General features: G+C 34.1%; 1 protein-coding gene and 1 long non-coding RNA gene across 6 annotated transcripts in view; both read right to left on the bottom strand.

Annotated features, from left to right (window-relative positions):
* Positions 1–26,064, bottom strand: part of nAChRalpha6 (nicotinic acetylcholine receptor alpha6) — a 264,238-nt gene that overhangs the window by 12,923 nt on the left and 225,251 nt on the right. For all 5 annotated transcript variants that reach the window (XM_011068078.2, XM_087405320.1, XM_087405318.1 and 2 more), the window contains 4 exons: positions 5,977–6,086; positions 3,364–3,578; positions 1,039–1,239; positions 159–311 (listed from right to left, as the gene is read on the bottom strand). In XM_011068078.2, the coding sequence (XP_011066380.1) occupies positions 227–311; positions 1,039–1,239; positions 3,364–3,578; positions 5,977–6,086 (611 nt within the window). In that variant the 3' untranslated portion in view covers positions 159–226. The remainder of the gene's footprint in view (positions 1–158; positions 312–1,038; positions 1,240–3,363; positions 3,579–5,976; positions 6,087–26,064) is intronic.
* The window catches only part of LOC147909887 (uncharacterized), a 41,753-nt gene continuing 26,544 nt past the window's right edge, over positions 10,856–26,064 (bottom strand). The window contains exon 2 of the long non-coding RNA XR_015544785.1: positions 10,856–25,968. This is a non-coding gene — a long non-coding RNA (uncharacterized LOC147909887). The remainder of the gene's footprint in view (positions 25,969–26,064) is intronic.

Here is a 26,064-nt window from a genome sequence, read left to right as displayed (position 1 = left end):
GAGCAAATACCTAGCGGTGATGCTCGATCAAGCGAAATCGTGATTTTCGAGCAATCTCAACGGCAATTTTGGCATAAAAAAGCTATGTGCAAAGCTATATGCAATCATAGAGACAATTATTTATATGATAAACTATATAATATAAAATTTATTCTTACCGAATATTCCAGGAGGCGCTATCCCTGGCATATTTTGTGTATTTTTTCGGTTCGACCGGGGCAGTCTATTACTGGACGATTATATGTGGCGCGCGACACAGTATCACCACCGTAGCCAAAACCGTGAATAACGTGAAGACGAACAGACAAAGCCTTGATTTTATAGGAGAGAAATTTGAATATTAGTTTCACAAGTCGAATGTTTCAATAATAGATTAAATAAATAATGAAGAGAATATATAATAAGAGGTAATAGAAAAAGAGGGAATATATAATAAGGTAATTAGAAGTAATTATTAAATTAATTAATTATAAAAAATGGAATTAATTAAGTTACTGAAAGAAAGTTATTTTAAGGCTCGTTTTTATAATATATTTTTAGGTTATTTAAAGATTAAAGGTTACTAAAAGATTCATTAATAAAATTCATTCATGAATTTCTTGGTAATCTTTAATCCTTAAGTAATCATATGTAAATCAGTGAAAAATCTAAACTTCATTACAAGTAATGAGTTACTTTCCAACCTTATAGATATACCAATTATAAATTTCTTATAATTGAAATTACTGAGCAAATAAATTTCTCCGTTTGACCTCATATGATAAGTGAAGTCCAAGTAAATGAAATTATTGAGCAGAAAAATTTTGAATAGTTAAAACAAATAAAAGTTTGAAATAATCACGTAATGGATTCGTCCGACGAATCGGCGATCCGGCACTTAAATGACAAGTTTTTCATTGTGCGAGGAAAAAAACAAGGATCTGAATTTCGAACGCCAATATAAAAGCTTCTTTGTTCGCGATTTTCCACCAGAGATTCGTCGGACGCCATGTGCGCACGACTGAACTGAAGCCACATGAAAGATTTAAAACATCCAACCTGTCGACCACCATGGCGGCGAACTTCCAGTCGCTAATGATTTCGTCGTCCTCGTCCGACTTTTTCATGCGGCTTGTGATGAACTGCAATTCCTTGAGAATTGTGTGAAGTTCCCTCTGCATGCCGCTGAGAGGCAACGATGCCGAAGTCTCTTCAACCGTTGCCGGCCTGGTCGACAACGGTGTACCGTACGCTGATCTGCTGTAAAATATCATATAAACTATTACTCTTAAAAGTATCACATGTTTTTTCTCAAGATCATCAACAGACATTTCGCATAGATCGTCGGAGAATTCATGAAATTCCAGTTCTTCATATTACAGTTGTTATAATTATTAAACAGTCTATCTCAGTACATAACATAATGCAAAGTTTATATGAAGTTACATACCATAAATGTTAAAGTTCTACATTTGAAATGATTTATAAATTGTTAGGGTAATTTACAATTGAGATTCACATTGCTTATGAGCGTGGAAATTTTTTTCTTTAACGAAATTTTAATTCCGAACTATGTACAAAATATTCCGTAAATACTGACATAACCAGGAAGGGAATAATTCTGCTTGAAAAAAATAAATCGAAAACTTAGAAAAATACAATTTTTCCATATGAAGCTTTGTTTTCGGGAAAATCATTTGTAAATATTTGCTAGGTACGATTTAATGGATCTAACTGCAAACTATTATTTCTCTCTCTCTACTCATATTTATTATATTGGTAATTAAGAATAACAATAAAACAGCACAATGAATTTTATTACATAAATTGTTGAATATATTGCTTGAAAATAAAGAAATTATTTCGAAAAATTGTATTCTACGTTTTAGATTACATATGTTAATAGAATCTCTCCCTATGATTGTATCCCTATTTACAGAACATCTTTATATATACATATATATATATATATATATATTTATTTATTGTATATATTGCTTTGAAAACTTTTATTTTATACTATTTTATATAGTCAATTCAATGCTTACAGAAGAGTCTAAAATAAATAGTTTCTTCCTTGCGTGAGTTTTTTTTGCAAGATTATTTCATAATCAAAAGTCTAACAAATATCTCAATATTTTTTTAACTCCACTTAATCGATATTCGCTTCGAAATTTCCTTAACTACATTCGCTGGTACAATACTTTAAATACTTTAATATATCTTTGCTTAAAGTTAACGTAATTGAATAATTTTTTTTTAATTGTGAAAGTCCAAATTCGAGGAATAAGATTATGTAACTCAAAATTATGTAAGGTTGTGAAAAACATTTGTTATAAACAATTTCTCACAACGTGTAGTTAAAGAAAACGTTCATTGAATTTGTGAATAAAGAATTTGAAAATATTAAAATTATCACAGTGCATATGCATTTGAATTGGACCACTATACGTCACAAAACTCGGTTATCGGATAGTTCCACGACGTGACAGAGAAGCGAAGAAGAGATGGAGGAGAAAACGAATTGTCCAGAGAATCATCTGGCAAACCAAAGCGATTATTGAAGGATCGAGAAAAAAAATGTTGGAATGAAATATTTTTGTTAACGGTTCACGGAAATCAGTCGGGGAAGAAAAAAAGCCGCAAAAATCTCATGAGAAAATATGAGAATCCGAGTTTGGTAGATTGAGTTGGTATTTATCGAGGTCCATGAAAATGTCGATATTCGATTCCAGCGACACAGTCGTTCAAGCGAATTTCGGACGGGTAGATCTCTTGTCTGCTTATAATTATCACAGAACAAACGTGACGTATACCGTTCTCTAATCATTTTATGTGCGTAACTGTGTCTTCGATTTTTCCCGATAGAATTATAAAATAACGTTAAGTTGGTCGAACATACGACAAGGGGTGAGATCCATTTAACACTGCAAATGCATTCTTTGATTGGTTAATTCGTAAAATTCATTCTTGTGATTGGTCAACGAAGCATTTCCAACGTTAGTGGATCGCACTCAAGATATTTACTCAGAAACACGTGTCTACGCATCTTGATGTGCTCTCGTTGCCGTCCATCTGATCATTCACAATATTATTATATGCGTTGACGCCCAGTTTTTTCTTTCTCTTTCTCTTTCTCTCTCTCTCTCTCTCTCTCTCTCTCTCTCTCTCTCTCTCTCTCATTGTTTTTTCGTCCAATGGGATTAAAACGTGACATGGTCTCTGTTTCTCATGAACAATACATTTGCCCGTCAAACAACAACCGCTCCATTGTTAATAAAAAAAGGAGCGCAATTGATCGAGAAAATGGATGGCAAGCTATCGCGGAATTTTCGCCAAACGTAACGACCTGAAAAGATTGAATGGATGGAGAATTCGTGGTACCTTATATAGCCCGAGGCAGGATTGGCGGCGCTGTTCCCATGGCGAAAATCATCGTCGATATCTAAAACGTTCGCCAGTAAACTCTTACTGCTCCTCTCCTGCAGCTCCAGCTCCTTCATCCGATTACTCATGAGAATGGTTTTCTTCGTGATCTTCTTGCCCGGCCGACTCATGCGCAACACACACGGCAGCCATTGTAGAAACACTATTTTCGTCTGCGTGAATATCGAATTATTGACTCGTTAAACTTTACAATTGCATCACATATCATATCGTCACTCTAGCAAAAATTCCTCGCAATTTCATTCCCTTGAATCTTGCAACGAGAACGAAAAACCGAAATTGAAGAGTATAGAATTTTAAAGTGGCATTTCCGCGCGTCATATGCAAAGTTTAATATTTTTCAAGGATTTACAATATGTAATTTATAAGCCACGAACACTTTACGATAAGCATTATTCTAAGGAATAACGAATATACTTCCCCTATTTAGAAAATTTCTAAAATAAAAATTACGAAAAATTCAAAGTCATATTTTTAGTTATATTCCACAATTAGATTTTAAAATAATTTATTTTAGTGTAACACAATGGCTTTTTCAATAATTATACGTGAAATGCATATTTAACTCTTTATTTAATCCTTTGTGTTGAACTACTTCTTTTAGGGAGTTATGCCCTTTTATTTTGCAAACAATTGGCCTAATTTTTATGAAATTTGGTCCATAGCATAATTTAATAATACTTCATTTAATTCTATGATTAAAAATAAAAATATTAGATTCAATATGGCGGCAGAATTTAAAATATAATTTGATTATTATAAAACTCGATTTTAGGAATTTTTAATTGAGAAATATACAGGGTTGGCCATATTCGACGGAAAAATGTTTTTTTTTTCAATCATCGTCGATGATCGTCGTTACTCGATCTAACATCTCTTTCCCATGATTGAAAAAAAAAACATCTTTCCGTCGAATATGGCCAACCCTGTATATACAGGTATATAAAAAAATCAAGTTTCCAGTTTCGCTTTATTTGAAATCCATTATTGCTACATAAATAATTAATATTAATTTCTAAGTCAATTTTTAAACCTTGATTATGAATCTTGTGACATTAGAATCCTTCATGGAGGTTATTACTCTTTCGGAATTCGGCGTTTTTAGACTATTTTAATTCATTCAAACTCAAGCAATACCAAGAACCTCTTAAAATTCGAGTTTTACGATAATCAGTTTTTTAAAATATGAATTAATTTTTTGAAATTTAATTTTTTTTACATTCTGAGGCCAGAATCAAATTTAACAAATCTCGAAAACAAGTCCGTAAATTACTTTGTTAGGAAGCTCTAGACTTTGAGATCATGACAACATTAAAAAATACATAAACACAAATTCATAAATAAAGTATTTACTCAATAATTTTAATTTTAACTTCTTTTATATCTAAATTCGAAGCCGAGTCGCATGTTATTTCTTTAGTGAAATAATAAATCAAATGCTATGCAATGCATATTATATATTGACATACATATGTAAATATATACGCTGTAGGAGTTTTGTAAATGCAATGTACTTGTTTGAATTCAGAGTATCCAAATAATCTATATATGTGTAGGCTTGCATGAAGAAACTTGCATTAACTGACTGGCATTGGTCGAGAGTAAGTACCAACACCTCGAAGGCATTTTAAACTTCCAAGAAGCACTGTTCGGTGGTAATAATAATCACATCGCGAAGCTATCGTGCAACGTATTATTATCCATTACACGAAATATTTTTTGCGTGCAATAATTTGAACTGTTTCGCATTATTTAGAGTTCGCGAATTAATTGCACCTGATTTATTTAAAAAAATTAAATTTGTTAAACACAATTTCCACTTGCTCCAAATAATGCAATTAGAAATATTAAGATATGATTTTATCATTTCATTATAATTATCTAAATATTTCGTTGAAAATAATGAATTAAAAAAAAATGAATCTGAAATATGCTTAGACGACCACATTTTATTAATGCGATTACGTTGCACAATTTCAAAATTGCTGTGTTTATTCAATTATAGAAGGCAATTAAATTTATAACAATTTATAATGCCACTATAACAATGACGAAAGCAATCTTGTTTAATCCGTTTAGTTAAGCAGCTTATTTCTATTGTATCAATTATATGTATATGCCTAAAATGATTAACCTTTATTCGAATGAAATATTTAACTATACGATCGATCAAAACATTCTTTTAGAGCAAATCAAAAAGCTTCTACTATACATAAGTTTAATTAATTTTCTTTCTAATTATTGTATGATACATAATCTGCTCTACTACGCTAACTATGTAACTATAATGATTATATTCATCAATGTTTATTAGTGTTTATTTATTTATTAATGTTTATTTAATTATTAGAATTATTTGCTCCATTCAAAATTACTTTGGTGACAAATTACCATTGTTTATTTCAACATTGCGTCATTAATATTACACGCTACATTTATTGCATTTATATTTAATACTGTTATTCATCATTAATTAGACTTAATGCCATCACTAATTAGAGTTAACTATATCTCTGATACAGTCAGTTGAATTTTATTATGTTTTCTTACCCAATTTGGCATCACGTATCTGTCGGGCGATCTGTGATGATAGTTGAGCACCAGAACGGTCAGCACGACGCTGCTCGCCACCATGAACATGATGCAATTGAAGTATGATCCTGAATCGAGGTGTTCACGAAAATCCCCCGAAGAAAGAATACAGAAAGAAGGCGATTAGTCACGGAAATAACGTGGAGCGAGACGCTGTTAGCAGCTCTCTCGTTGAAAATGAAAGATTATTCTCCTGGATTCTTTTAGCTCAGCTCAGATCGTAATCGTCTCCATCTCGTGAACCTTCTTACTTGATATCTCTAGCTCCATTTTTGCTCGACATACATATTTAATAATCTTTCATTCGTTTATACGAGTGCTCGCGCGTTTCCGATGCGCGTGAAGAGACTCAAAAATTCAGACGTGAGAATGTTCGCGTCTGAAATATTTTAACGTTAAGCGCGCTTTCCAAAGAATAATGACGATGAAGAATTCCATTCTTTAGATGTAATTTTTACGGATTTCTTGATATTATATTTATCGAACAAGAGTCCGCTTTTAATTCGTTTAAGTCTTGCACTTTGCACAGTTACGCCTTCTTTTCTACTTTCTACAATCTCACATCGGGTGCTTTAATTCTTTTTATTTCTGTCCCCTGTCGGAACTTTCACTGGAATGCCTTCACCGATTTCTCTATACTGTAGCAAATAAATACAGTAAGTAACATACACGGAACATTCTTCAGACGCGACGAGAATTCGAGCCTCTCCACGCGAGTGCAAACATACACTCAATAGTGACACACTCGCAGTCACAACATACGACGGTTCAGTAGCATCCGAATGGACCTGTCACGGAATAGACTCACACTCGAGGCGAAAGTTGAGAAAGAAATAATAGACAAGCGAAACAAGCGTATTATTATTCGGTAATACAATAATCGGGACAGGTAACACAGCTAAAGATAAAAGCACACATACATAGCATATACTACATCTAGTAACAAAAATATCTACATGAAAATGTCTACGAGATATTCTTCGGATGTTCCCTTAAGTTCATGTTACACTACGCATTGGAGATTGAGGCTTGAATTGAAGATTAGAATTCAGCTAATCAGAGCGAAACCGATTAAAGTTAAAATTGTCTGACTGGTCGAATTCTAATCTATAATTCGCAATTCTTACTTTCTAATGCGTAGTGCGACATTTGCTTTACAGGTTTTTCACAGTTTTATGTAGTTTTGACACAGGCAATAGAAAAATGTCTATAGGATGTATTGTAAAGATATCCGAAGGACGTTCTAATTTTTTTTTTAAACGTTCTTTAGATATCTCTCAGTTTATTTCGTGAGATTTACGTTTAAGGTTTCACTCATCTAACGGGGCTAACATCTCCAGAATTTCTACGGGATACATCAATACGCGTAACCCAGTTCACCTGCTGAAGTTACGCTGAAGTCAGCAGTTCTCATTTCGCCAGAATAGTGAAGGTAACTTACGTACGTTAGTTTTCTGGTGTTAGATAAGCGAAAATAAGAAAATTGAAAATAGAATGTACTTACTTGAGCGCGAAGTATAGGCGTGTACGAAAAGGAAGAGGCAATGGTGTGTTACGCAGAGAAATTGACGGAGAGAACACTTACATTATCATGCAACTATCGAAAATGCAATTTTACCGAAAATGCACACAAAAGCCTTCTGTAATTCTCTGAAGTTTGTTATCAGCGAATCTAATAACACTTAAACGTAGAAGTACATAGGATGCATATCGTGAGAACGTTTAAGCTGCGATTAAAACTACGCACTACAATCGGATTAGGATGTAGTTCATCTCTTGACTTTTATTTTCGACGCGGTCGTCTTTGTCTCTTTCAGAAACTTAATACTGTAAGTTGATGATTAATTATTTATTTTGAGTGTTAGAAACGCTGTTGTGTTTAGTGCTTTTAATACTCAAAACAAGTTTTCAGTATTAAATTACATTTCTGCAAAGGGATGTCATCACGATTAACATAGAATTCCTTAAGAAAGTTGTCTTGGAGCGTTGAGACTCTACTGTCGAAGTTTACTTCGATCGCAAGTGGTAGTATACATGCATCGGATAATGATTAATACATAGTTAGTTTTATTTTTGTATTACTCTTATATTACTTATAGCGATTACCATTTTGAGAAGATTATCTTCTCCCTGTCGTGACGAAAATAATCAGCCCTATCAACGCACATTTGCTGTGTAACGTTCAAATCGAGCTTAAAAATCTCCTCAACCGATTAATGTCTCGTTAAACGTACGAGTCTTAAAATATATCGGCGCCATGCTGTAAAACATTTTAATATCCCATTTTATCTCGGGTTACCTTTTTTTTTACAGATAAATAACTAAGCCTATTATGAGCAGGGCAACGTCATATCGCGAAACGTTTCTCGCAAATTAAAGATTTTCGAGCGGTAAGTTTTCATTTACTTCGCCTTGGCTGCGCACGGACAGTCGAATATTTATCCCCCTTCCTGCGACTGCGAAAATTCGCTCGTAACTCTAATTACGTACTAATTTTCCTAATTTTCCTGCTAAATTATTGGATCGCCGTAGCTCGGTGAATGTATCCGGAAATACTGTATCAAAGCAGAGACTCGCAAATGATTCCGAGTCGAGGCGCGCGTGAAAATAAAAAGAAGGAACGGGAGAGCTTCAAGTGACGATGAATAAAATGCTAAAAGCGTTGCCTTTTTAACTTCTCGTGTTATCTCAGCGGCTATGTTTAACCGGGTCCATAAAGCCCGGCACGAGCATCTTCAGGCTGATTAATTGCCGTGTACGAAAGCGGTTATCTCTTCTCCTGCTTTTATTAATGGATCCTTAAGACTCGTCTGCCATTACGTGTCAGCTATATATTTATGACGTTTCGAATTACTTAATCCTTCCATTGATCGTTCGGTGGCGATCTATCATGAAAGTAAAATCGCTTGATTGATTCACAGGAACGGAAACTAGTCGAGATGTACGGAATTACCAACTTTAAAGGCAAAGGAATATCTTTATCTAACAGTGATATGTTATCTTCATCTAAAAAAGATAAATCATTTTCTAGAATTCAGCACGAAGAGATGCAAGATATTTTCTGCTTGATACCATTTTCTCTAACTAACTAATTTCGTTAAATTTGATTCGTTAGGGAAATCTCTCTCTCTCTCTCTCTCTCTCTCTCTCTCTCTCTCTCTCTCTTACATTGATTATATTGATGGAAACATTCTATTTTTAACAAATTTGTTTTTCATGGATATTAGATCAAACAACGCATTTCTCCCGAATTAAACATGACACGGCGCGGCGGTTTTCGCATTAATACAACATGAAAAGAATAGCAAAATTGCCGGAACGTGCAACGTCATAGCTAGCGATATTTACTTCAAATATTTGTTTCGTATGCACGTGGGCAAATATGCATTGAGATAACGGACAAAAATTATGTGCAATTACGAAGCGTGAAAAGCATTTCATTTCTAGCTTTATTAGCAGGCTTTATTAACAGAATCATCCGGTTGTTCGATTTGGTTGTGGCAGGTCTGAAAAATCTTTGTAAAATACAATATATATTCTGACTTCAGCTTAATATACGCTTTATTTTAGCCGTCATATGCTCCAATTTAATTATATCCGATGAAATAGCTGACGTCGTCAAATTTTCAACTGACAGATAGGTCGTAATTTAAATTATTCCAACAAATTAATTAGTTATTACATGCGTTGCAACGCCGGATGGGTTAATGTGATGATTAATGCAGAATTTATGATCATTGTATTGAATGACGATGTTCCTCCGTTATATGAGATTATTTGGTGAGAAAATAAAAAAATAATGATGCGTAATTAATGAATTAAGGAATCACATTTTTGCATTATAATAAGTTATACGATAGAAAGTTATTTTATACATCAATTTTTTGTAGTTATGTAAACAATTATTTTTCAAGAATTATCGATTCAAATTATGAAATAATATCATTAAAAAGAATTAATGAAACGCGATATAAAGCAGAGTTTTGAAGTAGAATTTGAAAGATGTATTTTTTTTAACATCAAGCTGACACGTCGTTTTATTTGCGATTTATAATTGTGGGGCGTTAAGAGTTTTATAAGCGGAATATCTTTGCTATTGAAGAGATGCAAGAGTGGCAATTTAAATTCCTCTCATTTTTTTACGGCCTTTAATTTCCATGAATGTATATATAAACGCTACTTGACCGAGAGATTTTCATGCTATTCACGTAAGTATGATGTTATTTACATCATCATCGATACCATACTTCTAAAGAGTTTTATCGTGAACCTGTTTTGTAAACAGTCTGCAATCTCATAATAACAGAATTAAAGTTTCAAATAGATCTTTCTTGAATAAAATTAAATTTTTATTTAATTCTCATTTTAATGTATTTAGTTTCAATGTATTTGCAAACATTTCATGTTTCAATCTCTGTTTAACTTATCACACATAATATTATAAAATAATATAAAAATTAATATATATGTGTGTGTATATATATATGTATATATATATATATGTATATATATATATATATATATAACATTTCATAATTTAATTTATTTTATAAGTATCAGATTAATATTGGTTTTATGTTAATATCGGATATTACACTTTTGTACAAGATAATAAAGATTGTCGATTTGCTGAAGAATTAATTATTGCTCTGCATAGTGTCATACTTGTGCAAATGATCGATCGTGGATAATTTTCGATAAGATGTGTTGCTCATAGGACTTCCCGCATTCCGTTTTGTAGAGTTACCATAGTACTTATTAAGTACTTTGTACTATTAAGTACTTCGAATGCAATCTACTTGTACGAACTATAATTAATTTCATTATCGACGCTCGCTTTTTATCCTTTTTTTTGTAACCAGTCCAAGCTTTCGTCGTTTATTTCATTTTCCAAATGCATTTTCTTTCGAAAGTGCTTTTTTTATCTTTTAATTACTTCGAGCGACTTGTCGACGAAATAATTTGTTCGTTATATGGTTATATGTCTCTCTCTCTCTCTCTCTCTCTCTCTCTCTCTCTCTCTCTCTCTCTCTCTTTATGCGTGTGTCTTGACAAATTGCATCCATCACTTTTTTTATTATGGGCTTTATGTTCCCGTTCTGCACATCTGGCTTTACTACTTAACTCATTCCGCATTTACGTACGACTTGCGAAACTGACTCTTGGTCGGAATGACCGGTTTTATCGATACTACAAACGCTTTTTATTTCTCTTTTGTATTAGAATTACCTTACTCCCGCTTTCGCGTAAGTGTTCCGAGCTCATCTTGTTAGGCATGAATTGAATAAAAGTGCTTGTCTACTTCGATGATCGCGTAGACAGTGCCTTTTTTCTACTATTTCATATTTTATCAAACTATAAATTGTATTTGCACTGTTCAATTCATAATGTGAAATTATATTCAATTTAGATCATTTTTAATCATTTTTATAAATCATCATTGCTGCTTTTCAGTATATCGCCAATTTAAAACAATAAAATAAACATCTTAATTAAAAAAATGTATTAAATTTGAATTCAATAATTTAGTTTATTTTTTATTTAATATTTTATTAAATATGTGAACGTTGTTTAAAATTAAGCAATAATCATAAAAATAGGTTGCTTTACATTTCGATATAGAAATTAAAAATAACAAAATGCTGTTTAACTCAAAGGATTGTCATTGCTTCTTTGACCTCTAACAATGTGTATTATTTACGTTGAGTTGAAAAATTAGCTTGAGTGCTCATTCTCAGCAAAGTTTATAAATAGCCTTGTTCATAAAAATATAAAGCACTGTTCTCGTAACTTCGTTACGCAAAGTCTTGGTTTTGACACCAACTCTCAGGAATTTTCAAGCGTTTGTGGATAATATATGTGTAATTTCTGCTTGCCGACGAGACAAACACTGAATCTTTGGATCCGTATTGCATGGTACTCTGATTCTTTTTAATGGGTCGGGAAATCTTACAGAGATTTAAAGAGGAAGAAGAAGAAGAAGAAGTATAAAGCAGTCTCACAAAATGACATAAATGTTATATACCCAACGAAAAATAAATTAAAAAGCGGTTTTATTGAGAAATGACATTTATTTTTACAAAAGTTTTAATATTTTTGTTAGCCTTCCTTTGGCTTTTATTACCGCCTTTTCTAAGAAATACAATAAATTGAGGGTGCTTTATACTTACAACCAAGGTTGTATTTTTCTAGTTTCAACAATATACTGCATCTTGCCGGAGAGACGTAGCACAAACAGTATATTCCGTTGGCGTCATCACTTTGAACATTTAATAAAACGCATGACTTCTATCGTTATCGAAAGTTATACCTTCTAAGGAGGAAAATACTGCCGAGAATTAACACCGTTGCGTTTTCTCATTGCCAGCAACTTTCTTTATGACAGTTCCATTAATTGCATTGTTGTTATTCCTCTAGAATGTCATTTTGCACAATTTCTTCCATTCTCGTATCAACCTACATCCGGTTGACTTGGCACATGCATTGCCTCTTGATCGCTTAGTCTCGATTTTATTCCTCTTTTAGGGAGGCACTTTTACATTACTCTGGCATAATGTCGTTTACAGTCGAGGGTCGCGGAGAGATCTCATTCCTGCAGATGATTACTGTGAATTTTAATATACTTGCAATGTCTGTCCTTTGACGCTCCCAGAGAACGATTGTTCTCATTACATCGCCGTTTTCTTTGCTCGTTTTCTGATCACCAATCTCATCATAGGAACACTCGGCTTTTCCATTATTTTCCTTTTCATCTTGCCCCTCCATAAACTTGTCTTACATTGCGTCTCGTTATTATTTGCTCGATTTTTGCTTGTAATGTCACGTAGGATTCTCCTCTGTATTCTCATCAATGACGTTACTTCGCATCTAAAAAATGAAGGGAAATAATATCCGATTGCATTTAAGGATTTCTTGCCATAATATTTTCACTCGTTTTCCATTACTTTTCAATTATGCCGAGCGGTCATGTGCACACATTTGTAGGAAATGCAAACTCATCCTTTTGCTTTTCATAAATGTCATTTCTCATTCCCGTCCTTTTTTTCTTCTTGTCCACTACCGCGCCTCGTTTCTCTGCCTTGTTTCCACCATTTTATACGTATCGTCGTACGTTTTGTGGTTGCCTTTGATTACTGCGCGCGTGCGTTTACGACCTGGCCACGCGCGAACGCTTTTTATGTCTTTCGACTTTTATGCAGTTACGTGGACTTCCCGTCCAGCATTTCCGAGGGAAAAATTCTGAAAACGTTCTTCCTAAGTCGCGCTATTTACAATCTCGTATTTCGTACTTCGGTCGCCATATCTCCGTCAACGGATCGGATTATTTACGGTGGTTTGTCGTATTTTCTCACTTAGAGTGCAAACTCGCGGCGAATGAAAAGTTCGGAGGAAGAACATTTGAAAAGTGCGCCGCGATGTGTCGAAAGAGAGCTATTACAAAAATTGCTCTCTTGCGATTTCGCGTCGAAGTTCCGCCACAATATTACTTCCAATTCTGACTTCCTCTCTCGTAAGTTCTCGCTCTCTCGATCTGAGCATCGCAGGATTTTCTCTCTTTCTCTCTCTCTCTCTCTTTTTTCTTGTACGAAAACTTCTCTTCTTAAAATAACTCTCTCAACGAGAGAAGTCGACTTGCATCGTTCGATCTTTGTGGAAACGGTTGCAATTTTATCGTACGAGAGCACAGGAAGGAGAAGAAGTAAGTCATGATGACACAGAAGGAAAGAGAAATCGTCGACTCATTGTGCAGCCACGAAGAACGGGGAATAAAGTAGCGAACGTTCTCGGATACGACATTCGTCAAAGTTGCATGATACTCGGAGACTGCAACGGGTCGTTTCGTAGCCGACTGTAAGAATACGGAAAGAGTAAACGCGAAAAAAGGAGAAACATGGAGTCGTAGAAACTCACATGGCTTGGTCGAGTGGCTCTCAGACGGTCCACCTGCTCGAATGAATTCTTCGATCGACTGGAAGAGATATGAGGTTACTATGATAAGATTCGATGTGTTAGCTTCTACTTTCTTAGTATTTGCAGTATTTGCATAGATATTTTTTACGGACAAAAAAGTGCTTCCTGACAAATAACTTATAATTATTATAATTGATGTAAATAAAGTGACACGAAATGTTTACCAAAGTTTGGAAAATTATTTCTAATGCATAATCAATATGACCGCCATTTTATTTCACAATTTCTTGAAGACGCGTCTGTGTCCTTTTTCGTCCATTTTTCAACACAAATCTTCAAATAGCTCACGGCTATGTGTGATGTGCAGGGGAACATCTCCGAGAGCTTTTGTCACAATTTTTATTTTCGAGAAAAATAATATAACTTTATTAACATTTTAATAAAGTGTCAAAGTCAATATTTTAATCAAGTATCTAAGTCAACCATCCATTGTCAATTCTGACTCGTTCTACATCTAACAGAATTTTCACAAAGTACAGAATTTGCTCACACAGTTAAAAGAAACCGATATTGCACAAGTATAATTTAATGAGATAATTAAATATTACATTTCTTTGCACAATTCTGTAGATGTCTCTCATTATTAAATGCTTTACATTGCAAGATTGTACATTGCAAGATTTTGTACATTGAGAGATACGAAAGAATTTTAAATGAACAAAAAGTTTAGGAAGAGGTATAGTTGCTGACAATTAATAATTTTGTACATTACCTCGTATTCTCTTCAAACTAACAGTAATCGAAGCAAGAACTATTATTTAATCTGACATTATGGCAATTAAATTGTCATATGTTACAAACTTATAGGCATTACAAACTGTTGAGAGTCTCTGCTTTACACGATAGCCATTGTAGCCGGCGACGACGTAGCCTCGTTTCGTTTTGTCGCGTGGGTGAATGTTAGCGATATACATATACAGAGGCATTTAAATAAGTCACACGCGAGTTCTCTTACGATTTTTATCAGTATCGTCCACCTGTCGGTAGCTTGCGCTTTTGTGAGCGTACGTGGTCGATGGTTACGTTTGCGGAGGTGTAAATAAATAAATCACGTTGAACGCTATACGAGTTTCCGCAGCATTGTTGCTCCATTGTGCCTCGCGTCTGCGATGCGACTATCGTTACCAATAGTAATTCTTTTAGCGCATTATTTAAATCAAGTAATTCAGTATATGTTTGCAGGTAGTAGCATTCCGAAAAAGACGACATATCATATACTTTGTGGTTTGTGTGTGTGTGTGTGTGTGTGTGTGTTTAAAGATATTTAAAATAATTATGAAAGATAAGTTATTTTTTAAAGATCGCAAGTAAGAGGGAAGAGGAAAGAGAGAAAGAGAAAGAGAGAATAAAAATTATAGGAATAAAAATAGTTCTAAGTTACATTAGTATGTCTCCAAATATCATGTTTAAGAGATTGAGTTGATTTTAAGTGACACGTATTATGTGATTTAAATTTTGTTGAGAGATAGAGAGATAATTCATAAGGAATCACGTAGCGAAGTTCATATTTCTTGCAACGAAGATTCGGCGGTACGGGCTCATTTAAACGACTATTGCACGTACGAGAGGAAAGGAGTCGTAAATTTTGCCGCCACCACGTCGCAGTCCATACGTTAGTACGATATCTTGAAATTTTATTCAATGCGTTTTGGTGCGCCGCGCGCTTACTGCATCGCGAATGGATTTTCGCAGACTTACGTATCCTCTTAGTGGATACGTATGTTCTGGTTAAGATTATTATCGAAAACGACAGTTTGGCACTCGTTTATACGCTGTTCCGTACGCGAATTACTCTTTTAAAATACGCTCTTTTCGCGGTCCAATGCGCCCGCAACATAGTATCACCGCAATACGCGCGCAGTTATTACATCTTTTCTCCATTTCGAAGTCCCTACGGTCGCGGTGCGAAGTTCCGACTTCAGAAATTGAAAATTTGTCCATTTTTTCTTTCCCACGCTGGTTGCATTATAACGTAAAAGACAGCTGACTCTCCTATGTAATTAATGATACCTTATACTTTTTATTATATCGCAATATTTCCGCGCTTCTTTATTTAAGTGAGAAAAAGATGATATATAATTCTTTTCAGATATTAAATTCGCGATTTATGTATATAAAGACTCTTTAGTCGTAAACTTGGGAAGATGAAGAAAGTAACATTAAAGTTTTATTAATACTTTTGAGGCTTCCATGGATATTTTCTTCAAAGAAACTGTATGGCTTTTGTGTGTGTGTGTGTGTGTGTGTGTGTATTTCCGTATCTTGATATATGATTGTCCCAAATTTAAATGTCAAAACTTTAGAAACGTAGGGAATCGATAAAATAAAATAAAAAGTTTTTGAAAAATATGCCCGTTTTTGCTTTGTTTTGAAGAAAATAGCAAAAAAAGACAAACCGTAGTTTTCATTTTTGTACTTGTTTTATTATTTATTTAAAAGCAGAAATCTAAACAAACATAAAAGTTTCGGAATATTATTATTTTCATATAGGATTTTTGCGATGATATTTCAAGAGCGATATGAAGATATACGTACCAATTTTCAAACAGAAGAATGTTGGAACAATAAGTCATTGATGCAATAGATCCATATTTTGAACAATATCTACGTTAAGGAAGTGACAACGTGAATAAATAATAATGTGTATAAATAAGTAATAAGAAAATACAAAAATGAAAATTACATTTTGTCTTTTTTTGTGATTTCCTCCATAACGAAGAAAACAAATATATTTCTAAAGAACTTTTTTTTTCTTAATTTATCCTTCTCTGCATTATCCTCCCGCAATTTTAACGTTTAAATTCGGAACACCCTGTATATCTTTAAATGCCAATATTTTGTTAACATTACAGTTTGCTTTATCAGGCCGAGAAGCAATTTGATACAATAGTATCAAGTTACTTCTCTCTCTCTGATGAAGTAAACTGTTATGTATACGAAATATTGGCATTTAATGATGTATCAAAACAGAGATAATCCGCAAATTATATAGCTTCTTTAATTAGTCCTATTAGAAGAAAAATACATAAGAAAGTAAGAAAGGAAACTATAATAAGTAAAATGTCTGTATATGAAATTCTAATCGATTCCACAAATATAATAGAAAATTCGAATATTTAACTTATCAATTTTTTCTTGCATATTCCTGATATAAAAAATAATTGTTTTTGCAAATCATACGTAAATATAACATAAATATAACATAAATATAATATATAAAAATTAAGAATTAAAAATTTTATTTAAGACAGGTTCTAAAGTGCGTAAAAGAAATGGGAAATGAATAGGAAGAAATAATAGATATTTACGGAGGGCAACGTGTAATTTCGATTTTACGTTTACATCGTATAGAACATTGTTTGATCCTGAGATACATTTATCTGTACTTGAGCATACGTGACCAATAATGGAAGTGGACGTTCAAATAATAAGTTATATATTCAGAGAGTCGTCTCTGTTAATAGAATATAAGGGGCACAAAGAGGCTAGGGATATAGGGAGAAAGAGAAGATACTGGAAGAGATAGAAATTTTCAGTAGCAGTTAGAACAGTGCTCAAACAATGTCGTCTAAATTGCGCGTCCCACTGCATGCTTATCAGCAGTAAAAATGATATATCGTTGGAGAAAGAGCTGCGAGAGCTTAATGGCTCGCGAAGTTAAACCTAACTACGTTTATTGTAAAATGAATCATTTTTAAGCGCCCCGACAGTGGTTAACGCGGGGACACCGCGTACAGATTAGTACGGAAATAAAATTTGTTTTATATTGCTTAAGATTGCATACGCCACATTTCAATTACGCAATTTACTTCGTTGATTTTGGATTGAGGAGATTTCATTAAGTCTCGTCCTAACTAACAATTAATTCCTATACAGTTTAAACGCTGTCACTACTGTTGACATTTATGGTATTCATAACTGTAGAATATCTCGTAACTGCAGAATCATTTTGTATCACAAAATGACAGAGTAAGTTCCCTGCTGTTATAAGTGGAATAAAATACACTTCAGCAAAGCTTCCGTTTTTCTAAAAATTTACGACAATTGCGATTCTCATTCCGCTAAGCCCTTCAATTACTGAATTAATTGCTGGAATAAGAGCCAGACGGACGGCGTTAATGCATGACAGTCATATAACTATGATGATACATTTTCTGTAATTATTCGAACGATAAATGATTATCCGCGCGAAATTGCGATTTTTCTGGATATAATGGAGTCAAAAATATACGGAAAGTACCTGCGGAAATGTTGTGCTATTACAGATTCAATAGCTTCAATAAATTCAATTATAGCTTATCTTTCAATATATACAATACATATATACGCAAGTGTAGATTATATTTTGCAATGAGATATATGGCATGACATTTGTTGCATCCTCATCGAAATGGGTTGCTGTTCCCGTTCGTGCGATCAGCTTCGTATTTCTCCGCATGTACATGCGTAATATAGTCTCTCTCTTTCTCTGCGACTCTCGTTACCGAAGTCTGCACATTATTTCATCGTTGATAATGCATGTATTATTGTATTGTACCGCCCCTTTCACGCATAAACTATAATCATCATGCGCAATTCTGTCGTGGTAGTCGACCGCAGTGATTTTGCGAACCGTCTGTCGAGAATTCCAAAATATAGTGTATACGGCATTGTGCCAGATCATTATCGCCGTCGCAAAACGCGCGCATGTATTGTTTTGGTTAATTTTTAATTTTTACATGCGCCAGCAATGATTCAAACGCAAAAATGACCTACATGTATAAAAGAAAAAGTCGAATATTCAGTATTCTTGATTTATGAATTAGTCCTTCGCAAACATTTTCCATGTGTATCTCGAATAATGGATTATGTTCCGGCATTTCTAAAATATGAAGCTCTCCGTTCCTTCGTGTGAATATTTTCGCGCGCATATTCGTCTATTATTTCTTCCGCGAGAGAGTCCGTTCTGCTCTATTATTCTTTACTCAACAAAGTTCTTCAGTATATCTTACAGTTTTCTCGGTAACATTTTGTTTCTAATAATCATAGCATTCGCTATATTTTTCTTTTTTTGATCTGCCTTCCTTCCGATTCTAGATACCAAATACATTTAATATCATTTCTTATTGATTTTATATTTAGGCAACTGATGTCAAGTTTATTATTATTATCTTCATCTTTCTAGAATGTCTGTATGTCTTGAATGAACTGATCTGTCTTCATCGAGATCAGAGAGCGAACATTTCCAATGCGTATTCTTGTTTAACGTATTAAAATTTGATTTGCAAAACTGACGATGTTCGTGCTAATGACTCTTGTTGCCGCACGGTAAAATTAATGAAACATAATAGAGAGTTGCGGTTTTGTATACGTAGCTCAAATAAATATGCCGAATTCGCATGTAACATAATTCAACGTCTGGAATAATTACTCTAATTTCATATTGTTAACGCTTATCGTATGAATATTTTGTACACACTCAAATATATATATATGTATATATATATATATATATATATATGCATATATTAAATATATGTTAAATTAAACAAACCTCTATGTAAATCTATATATTACGTTTTCGCGTTCAACCAGATTTCAATACATAATACATCTCATCGTCAAAAGTATCGATTTTAACAGACACCGTACATGGAAAGAAAGATTTTATTAAAATATCTAAAAAGTTAGGTATATCATATAAAAATAATTTTATTAAACCATCAAAATAATTATGTGGGATATTCAAGCTTGATAAGCAATGTTGCAAAAAAATTTTGACATTCTACTCAACAAGCTTGAGCGTTCTACATAATTATTTTCTCCAACACAATTTATTTTTAGATTTATATCTAACTAAAAATTTGTATATCTAGCTAAATTTTTAGATACTTCTACAAAATTGTTTTTTTCGTGTAGTCGTACAATGGAAATACTCGCTCTTGAACTTTATACTCCAACCCTCAGTAGCTTCTATAATAATAATTGTAACTACATTTGGCGTAGTCGAGCAATGCCACTTCAGAAGCAGTGAGCAAAATTAGCGAGGTGGCACAGGAAGAAGTAGTAAAAGAAGAAGAAGAAGAGGAGGAGTAGAAATAGGGGAAGAGAGCGATGCACTTTCCATATATCTTCTACTATCAATATGCTCCATGTATTGAGATTCGCTTTGTTACCAGCAGCAGAATCAATCAGTGTGTGCGTCATGCACGTAATATACTACGTACTGCATCAACCGCACGAGATTCAAATGCTCGAACGCGTGTCAAAGAAAGAGAGAGGGCAAAATAGACAGAATCGTAGAAATGGGGGGAGCGAGGGGGGCAAAAAGAACGAGCACTAAGTTCTGCGTGTGATTTGAAACAAGGTCTAAGTTTCTACGTGATCATGAAGTATGCGCCAACCAATTCATTTTTTTTCTTACGGTGGAACTTTTAATAAGCCTTGCCAGAGGGAGATACAGAGAGAGACAGAAAAGCAACTTCGTGGCTCTCGAAATACCATAGAGCGAGAGAGAGAGAGAGAGAGAGAGAGAGAGAGAGAGAGAGAGAGAGAGAGAGAAAGAGAGAGACGAAGAGAAAGATAGATACAGAGAAAGAAAGAGATAGATAAAGAGAATGAGACAAAGGCAAAGAAGCGACTACCAAGTCTGACATAGCGTAAGAGGAGTAAACGCTGATATCGTTCTACGATCGTACACGCTGAGCCGCGCACATCGCGACGTTCCAAAGGGCTAATAGAGAGCTGACAGATCGACAGCACAGAGCAGAAATCCACGGGAGGTGAGCGACACGAGATCACGAGGAGTTGCGAAGTTAGATTGCGGGGGTAGCAACGACAATGGCGGTAGGTGGTATGGCGATATATAAGTAGCTAGTACAGCTCAGAGAGTGACTTATTATACGTTTTACTTATCGTACGGCTACGCAAATTGAAGTTTCGCGACTGCAGAGCGACAGGAGGCAGCCTATAGAAACGGGAAGAGAAGTGTGATGATGGTGGATAATTTTAGCGGTAGAAAAGAGTTTTTAATTCTTGAGAGGCATTATACGGTTATGACTGACATTTGGTGCGAATAATTTTTATACGATCAAGATGTGTCTCGCAAATTCTTGAAGAGCTTCAAGAAATAAGTTCTCTATTTAGATAAATTATGTCTCGTGCAATATTTAACTCGACACATTTATGGACGTTTTAATTTTAGCAATTATTTATTATATTTATTCTCACAATTAGCTTATCTCTGAAACACAAAAAAGGGATGCCACTCAAGAACGAAAAGAGCGAAGTGGATAAAAGATGAGAGGAGAAAGAAAGAGGCAGAGAGATTTAGATGGATAGAATAGAAAAACAGAGAGAAAGGCGGAAAGACGGTGCTGGAAAGTAAGAGATCATCTCCTTCAGTTCAGAGCCTTCGGTGCAGTTTTTACTTTCACGTGATACGTACTCTTACTACTACTAATGCAGTACTAAACTCGTAAATTCGAGGTGCGCTAGCACCCGATCGAAGATCAGAGACTCTGCGTAGGAGAGAGATTTGCAGATTGAGATCGAGCGTGATAGCATTCGTAGTCGTCACATTCACACGCGCACGCACAAGCCTCCTCTTCGCGTTCTCCGGTGGCGGATCCGATGGAGTTTAAAGCTCTAAGATATACCAAAGTAGCGCAATCCTTTTATCTGAGCCGAAATACCGACAACTTTCCTATTGGCTATTTCGACCGCTATTTTCGAAATAATGGTCTGTAGTCCAATAAGCGCTTGGTATTATTGGTTTATGGTATGGTTAGTAAGTCCACGAAAATGGAGGACCTTTGCGCTACTTTGGTATATTTAGAGCTTTAGTGAAGCTAACGGAAGAGAGCTACCGCCGAAGCGAAGCGTGTCAGATCACAGGCGCACATCGACGATCGATTAGTGATAATGAGTCACGAGATATACGCGAGGTCACGCGAGTACGAATGATCCCACTTATCATTAGAAATACGATGAATGTAAACATGAAGGTTTAATTACAAAGCTAAGAGCAGGAGCAGACTTTTGCATAATGCATAAAGCATGAGAGAATCAATCAGGATTGGCAAAGTTACTTTATAAAAATAACTCGTTATCATTACTCATTTAAACGAATACGTTCAACATGAAAAGAACATAGTAGTAATTAAGATTTTGTGTTAGTTAATTACAACATGGTCAAACACTTTCTTTGTTTGAAATTCGTACATACATGTTTTGTACAAAGTAACGATAAAAATAATTGTGTTATCATTAATGCTTATTCAAATAAGGAAATGTAACATTGTTATCCATTCATTACTAAAAAAAAGTAATTGTAATGCCGATATTACACTAGTGATTGGATTGCGTCTGCGTTCGTGTTTGCGTCTTTTGAGCAAACAGAAAGGACCTGTTGGCCAGCAGCTTCTTTTGGATTGATCAAGAGACGCAAAACGCGAACGATAGTGTGATACGAACATAACGGACGTTACAAGTAATGCGTTATTTCTTAACTCTAGAATTATCCAATTCTTTATTTTATAGAAAAGAAGGACTCTGATTGATTAATTCTCTCATACATTCTTTATGCACTGTACAAAAGTCTATGCTTTAGGATCCATTTAAATAAACTTGCATAGCTATGTAACTATATGTATAAAGAAAATTATAATAAAAATGAGATAGTAATAATAATCACATTTTTATTACAAAACGCACGTAAAATGCGAATGGATAATTTTATTTATGCATACATTTATGCGGCTATGCAAATTTATCTAGATAGACCGTCAGAGTTTATCGAGATAAACTGCACAACTGCGTAAAGAAATATGCATAAAGAAAATTATTCAATTGCAATGTGTATCCTTATGATAGAAAAGCGATTGAATAATTTTCTTTATGTATACGTTTACGCGATTATGTAAATTTGTTTGGATAGGTTTTAAGGGCTACACACAAAGTGCATAAGCATAACATAGCATAAGACTAGCATAAGATCATCCGGATCAGCATGTTATGTAAATCAGTATGATGACTTTATGTTAAATAGTTTCAGCATAAATTGGTCTCATGTTATACTTTTGCATTTTGTGTGCAAAAGAATAATATCTAATCATTTGTCTCGAAAATATGTAGCCGATATTAACTAAAGTTTGACACTTAGGATTTTCGCAATGTGCGATTCGAGCTATCTCGAAATAAGAAGATTCTCAATTCAATTTGATAAGTGAGTTCACTCAATTGGTCATTCACAATTCACGGCTTATCATTTATCGCTCGTCTATGTACGCGAGATCTTGAAAGGCGATAGAAGTCATCTCTCACGCGTTAAAAAGCATGCGCGTCGCTCTCAAGGAATCAACGGAGCGACGAAGCACTGCCGCTTGAATAGGTAGTTCTATTCTTCGTTGAAACACATCTACTTTAGAGTTCTTTGCCACGAGCGAATACGCACGCTTTTCCAAAGGCTCGCACTTGTATAATCTGATGTTATACGAAGGTGAATCGAAACAATCGCGACAGAGTTGCGACAAAAATAATTTCATTAATTCTAACATTTAGCGATAGAATAACGATAGTCAACGTTATTTTTGCCAACATTAAACAAAAAATTATAATAATATTTATTCTCATAAGTTCATCTCTTTTTTTTTTAACTAAAGAAAATTAATCTAAATTGATTTGTTAAAAGAAAGTAAAAATTATAGTCGTATAATTACCATTAATTTTATTATGCACATTTAAACATTACGATGTTATATTTATAAAAAGAGGAATAAATAAAATTTTAAGCTTATTAATAGTGACCTGGAATCAGATATTTCAATCAAATTTAATCAACTGATAAATTTATGTTATCATATGTTGACTTAGTTATCAGATGTGAGCGAGCTTTTGGTAAGTTGATTATCATGTTGCTCATCTGTTTCGTATCTATGCATGTAACCATCCGAACATGCTCGTACGCATTGCGTTGCATAATTTGCGTTTGCGGTGAATAAATTTACGCATCACAGAATTGCCATTACGGTAAAAAGAACTTATTATTGATTTCTACTGAATATAACATAACCGCACCGTTTCTACAAATTATATGCACGTCTCAACATAATTAAATTATAATTACCTTTACATTATATAGAAAGATGTCAAATCGACAATGCGAATTAAAAATTTGCATACGTAATGCGTACAAGATATTGTCTGCAATATTATGAAACGCTACGCAGGATCGCTTTTTATGAAAACTCGTAGCTGCGTTGAATCGTATAATCCTAAACCCGTATGCATATCCCATATTTATTATTACGATCGCCTAATTCCCTACCCAGGGTAGTCCCGTATTTTCATATTAGACGATAAAATTCGAAACGAGATGGATTTATCGTTCAATATGGGATATGGATGCGGATGTTTAAAAGTCACCATTCAAAGACCGCGTAGATTCCTTTCCTTCGTCGATAATTTCGTCGCTAACAGCGAGTGTGATCGAACGAGCTTATATTTGACCGAATGTCCGAAGGTTCATATCCAGCGATAAATAAGCGACGCGACGTAGAACGCATAAAACGTTTAACGAATGTCCGTTATATCTCGGGGTTGTAATTAGAAATGACGAATCGCTGTTTAATTGTTCGTTGTGTGATTTATTTGTCACAAAAGCGCGGTGTGTGCTGCCTGTAAAATGAACTGTGTCCTCCGTGTGTATGTGTTTTGCTGCTCGCTATTTCACTCCTCGATTCATTAACACTGCATTCACAATCAACGCTTCGACGTCATTTTTATTCTACGAACACCACTTACATTTATACTTCCGGAATCTTAAGATTTTATCTCTGAGATTTATCGTGGTCATTTTTGCAGCAAACTGCAATGTACTAAAGCCATGTTGGAAAAAAAGAGACAAAGAGCGAATTGTGATCGAGCCAAGTATCGCCCTTTCCATTGGCCAAATTTATAAGTTATAATTTATAAGTAATAATTTATTAGTTTTATCGTTGGACAATTATTAGGAGAATCTCTTTAGCTTTTCGTATCGTCGCGGCGTTTTACAATACGGCCAATAATTTCCGATTCTCTGCAAAATGTGTTAAAATATTTTGTATATCTATTCAAAGATGCAGAAACGTTCATTTCGATATCCCCTATTGCTGGTTATCGATTATTAATTTCCTCTGATGGCCGAACGATAAATGTAATACATAATAACGAAATATGTGATATCTAATTATATCTTCGTTACATTTGTTGAATTATAGACGCGAATTTATGTCGCCGTAATGCTCGGCGGTGTATATCAATCAACCTATTTGCATTCAATCCGGCAAGTTCGCATGTATATCCTGGTTAGTTGGCTTTGCTATAGTCATGATGGAAATTACATGACGTTAGTGTATACAATAACTGCGTTTGAGTAAAATAATTACGTCAATGGAAAATTTATAAAAGCTCTCTAAAACACATTGAAACACAGATTTTAAAATAAAACAACGATTGCAAAGTTCTTACCTACGGGTAAGAATTATATTTCCAGTTTTTATTTCAAAAAAAGAAACACGATATCAAAACGTAAAGTAATTATAAAAACTTTTTCACCCCTTTTTGAAAATAACAAATTTTTTTTTATAATAACAAAACTGGGGGACCAATAAATTTTACATATATTTCTAAACTCTTGCATTTTCAATTTAAAAACTATAATCTCATCAAAACTTTTCAGTTACAATTTGAAAATAATATGGTAAATGCAATTTAGTTCGCAATATTGTTATACGGCGATATGCAAATCTCTTGGGCGATGCGATTTTGTCGTGCGTATTGTCAAAATCAATGTAATCATCGTAACAATTAGATTGTAACCGAAAATTTGCGACTCGATTGTCGACTAAACAGATATTCTTTCGAAATATAAATCGCGAGAGTTGTGATAAGTTCGTTAATTATGATGACGCGACGTGAATCAAACCGTTCACTTATCATTTGTTCTGGACTTCTGGATATCTGCAACAAATGTCCATCGTTATGTAACGAAAGAGATATTTAATACGCGATAATAATTGTATAATAATATCATTTATGAGTCAGAATCAACTATTT

The sequence above is a fragment of the Acromyrmex echinatior genome, chromosome 4 (assembly GCF_024713525.1).
Source record: "Acromyrmex echinatior isolate Ae372 chromosome 4, ASM2471352v2, whole genome shotgun sequence".
NCBI lineage: Eukaryota > Metazoa > Arthropoda > Insecta > Hymenoptera > Formicidae > Acromyrmex > Acromyrmex echinatior.
Note: the sequence above shows the minus strand (reverse complement) of the source record. Positions and strands in the feature narration are given on the sequence as shown.